This window comes from Pterocles gutturalis, unplaced genomic scaffold (assembly GCF_000699245.1).
Source record: "Pterocles gutturalis isolate BGI_N339 unplaced genomic scaffold, ASM69924v1 scaffold17022, whole genome shotgun sequence".
Taxonomy (NCBI): Eukaryota; Metazoa; Chordata; class Aves; order Pterocliformes; family Pteroclidae; genus Pterocles; species Pterocles gutturalis.
In genome coordinates, this window is record NW_010113159.1 from 28,739 (window position 1) to 32,115 (window position 3,377).

At 47.6% G+C, this 3,377-nt stretch overlaps 1 protein-coding gene across 1 annotated transcript in view; it reads right to left on the reverse strand.

The window, feature by feature from the left end:
- The window catches only part of TTN (titin), a gene marked incomplete at its 3' end in the record, with an annotated part of 102,830 nt that overhangs the window by 28,142 nt on the left and 71,311 nt on the right, over positions 1 to 3,377 (reverse strand). Inside the window, exons 76-82 of the mRNA XM_010074370.1 lie at positions 2,479 to 2,757; positions 2,079 to 2,360; positions 1,660 to 1,938; positions 1,259 to 1,546; positions 747 to 1,025; positions 364 to 642; positions 8 to 286 (exon numbers count right to left, since the gene is read on the reverse strand). Coding sequence (XP_010072672.1) covers positions 8 to 286; positions 364 to 642; positions 747 to 1,025; positions 1,259 to 1,546; positions 1,660 to 1,938; positions 2,079 to 2,360; positions 2,479 to 2,757 — 1,965 coding nt within the window. The remainder of the gene's footprint in view (positions 1 to 7; positions 287 to 363; positions 643 to 746; positions 1,026 to 1,258; positions 1,547 to 1,659; positions 1,939 to 2,078; positions 2,361 to 2,478; positions 2,758 to 3,377) is intronic.

A 3,377-nucleotide genomic window follows, 5' to 3' on the forward strand; every position in this document is an offset into this window, starting at 1 on the left:
CTATCACCTTTAACAACAAGCAAAGCTGTGGAGGTGGCAAAGCCCACGCTATTTTCTGCTTTGCAGATATATTCTCCAATGTCACTGTCCTCCACGGTGGAGAATGCCAGCGTTGCCACATTATTCTTGAAGTGCATTTTGTAAGCCTGTGTTGATCTGAGCTTGGTGTCATCTTTGTACCAGGACACCTTGATTTCTGGTGCACCACCAATCTGGCATTTTAAGATCAAGGGTTCGCCAATCTTCACCTCCACATGGTCCAGGTGCGTGACAAAATAGGGTGGTTCTAGGGAAGAAGAGAGCATGGTGAGCAGAGGCAGAGCATCACCAGGGTGCCTCAGGGGGATCAGGGGTGATGCATACCTAAGATGGATACAAGGCTGTGGCAAACATCCCCACCTGCCTCATTTGCCACCTCACAGGTGTATTCGCCTTCATCACTCTTTGTGCTATTGAAGATTTCAAGAATGCCAGATTTGTCAGTAGTTGTAACACTGCAGCGTGGAGACTGAGCAATAGGCATGCCATTTCTTTTCCAGGTGATAGAGATGGGAGGGGTGCCTATGTAGCTGCTTTCCAGCACAATGGACTTCCCCTGCTCCACACTGAAATCACTTAATTTCTTCACAAAGACTGCAGGTTCTGTGGGGAGGCATAGATCAATAGTGAGAGGGACAGGTGTGTCAGCACTGCAGGCAGAACTTGAAGGGAGATACCTGTGCATACAGGCACGCACACAAACACACCTTTCACAAAGAGTTGGGTTGTGCATGAGGCACTGCCAGCATCGTTTGTGACCACACACGCATAGTCCCCGCTGTGGCCTGGTTCCACGTTATACAGCTGCAGCTGTGCCACAGACTCATCCAGAGAGATGGAGCAGTTGCTGTCTGGCACCAGCTCCCTGATGCCTCGGAACCAGGTCACTTTGAAGGGAGTGCTGCCCTTGATATAGCTGGTGAATGTCACACTTGATCCAGGCAAAACTTCCTGGGGATCAGGTGTCTTCACAAAAGAAGGTGGTTCTAAGGATCATGCAAAGAAGCAAAGAGAAAGAAAGATGTTAATAGGAGAGTCTCTGTGGGGAAGGAAAACTGGAGCAGGTTTGAGTCAAAAAAAAAAAAAAAAAAGAGAGCGAGAGAGAAAGAGGGAGGAGAGAGAAAAAGAAACAGAAAAATAAGAAACCGTGAGAAACCAGCGGGAAAGAAGAGAAGAGGGAAGAATTTTGTTGAAGGGGCTGTTGTATCCTTCTACTGACCTTGTACAGTCAAGAAGGCACTGCATTCATCAGATCCAGCCACATTGGCTGCCACACAGGTATATGGCCCTGTATCTGTGACATCCAGCGCATTCAGCTTCAAAGCACAAATGTTATCCAAGAATGAGATTTCATATTTTTCTCCACTAACAATCTCATTCCCATCCTGAAACCAGGCCACAGATATGGGGGACGTGCCAGACACTTTGCACTCCAGAAGCACTGAGGATCCCAACACCCCATTTGTTTCCTTTAGTTTTCTTGAGAATGAAGGAGGAACAAGACGATCTAAGTAGGACAGAGCAGAAGAGTAGAAAGAAAAGTGTTGGGTTTTTTTTTCAGGGGAGAAAAAAAAAGCTTCCTTTAAAGACAAGTGTGAACAACAAAGACATAGAGCTGACCTGAAACATCAACTGAAGAAGTGCAGCTGCTGTCCCCCACCTCATTGTGCACCTCAAAAGTATACAAGCCCCTGTCTCCCCTGTCTGCAGAAAAGACTTTCAAAGTGGATATATTGTTGAAAAAGGTAATTTGGTATTTGCGGTCGCTCCGTAGTTCTCTGCCGTCTTTGTACCACTTGGTGATAAGTTCAGGTGTTCCTCCTACCTTGCACTCCAAGGTAAAAGGATTGCCAGCCATTACTGTGATTGGCTCAGTCTTCTCTAAGATGACTGCTGGTTCTGAAATAGGAAGGGAAGAGTCAGTGTGTCACCAAGAAATATACCTGCAGACTGGTGAGCACAGGATAAGAGCAGAAAACAAAGGCTGTTCGAGGCAATCGTGCAAGCTGTAAGAAGCCTGTGAAGCAGTCTATACCCACCTAGGACTTGTAAAAAGGCAGAGCACTCCCGCATGCCAGCATCATTTTTGATCTGGCAGATGTACTTCCCAACATCAGCTCCCTCTGCTCTGGCAATCTCAAGAGTTGCGATGTTGTCCATAAACCACATTTGGACATTTTCACTCTCCCTAATAACTTCACCCTTGTCCTTGAGCCAGACAACAGAAATTGGTGGGGATCCTTCCACCACTGCTTGCAGGGTTGTTGGCTCCCCAACGAAGATTGCAGTGTCACTCAGCTTCTTGGTGAAGCGTGGGGGTTCTGATGACAAAAACAAGGAGGCAGAGGAGGGTTAATCGCACATGCCTGCTTGGAAGAGGGACAGCCAGGAGATCAAGAAAAGAGGGCAGTGATGCTGTTGATCCTCTAGCATACAAACCTTTGAATTTCACTGGGCAGGTGCAAGTGTCGCTTCCCACCTCATTCATAGCTTTGCATTGATATTCTCCAGTATCTTGAGATTCCAGATTGAGAATATGAAGACTGGCAGTGGAGTGCTTTGCTGTCACCTTGAACTTCTTGCTGCTTCTGACCTGCCTCCGGTCCTTAAACCAAGCCACCTCAAAGGGTGGCGTCCCTGCTATCTCACACTGGAGGATAACATCTGAGCCTTTAAGTGTGTCCACAGGGCTCGGCACCTTGCTAAAAACAGGTGGTTCTATAAAAAAAGAATCACATCATAACGGGTGAGTCTGCTTCCTTGGAGGGGTTTCTGGGTAGTAGCAGGAGGCAACATACTCAGGAAGGGGGCCTACACTTATTTTTGTAAACCCATATTTAGGTTCCAAATATGTGGCCTCACCTCTAAAAAATGCTGAGCCCTCAGCAAGTCCCAGCAAGCCATCCCAGCACTCAGAGTCTCAAGGGCAGAAAATGTGGCACTTCTGCACCTGTTTAGAGTCAGTTCCGCTCCCCAAAAGCCACTCTCCCCCTCTCCAGGACCACATTCCAGCTTTCCCCACCTCTTTCCAGTCATGAAAGCTACCATCAGTGAGACTCAGCAACACAGCCTCCTCTTCCGTCTTAAATTTCATTTCTGACAGGATCACCGTGTATAAAGAGGAGGCAGAAGGATGGCTGTAAAGTATACCCAGCTCCCTCACCACAGCTGGTGCTCCATCTATTCCATGCTTCCCTTGTGATCTGATAAGCTTGCCTTATTCAGCTTGCAATTGACTTACACGGGGAGACAAGGGAACGGCTGCACAGTGCTGAACACCCACCACTATTTCCTGCCTGCTTAAACACAGCAGCATTTGAATGTGAGAGTGGCTGGAG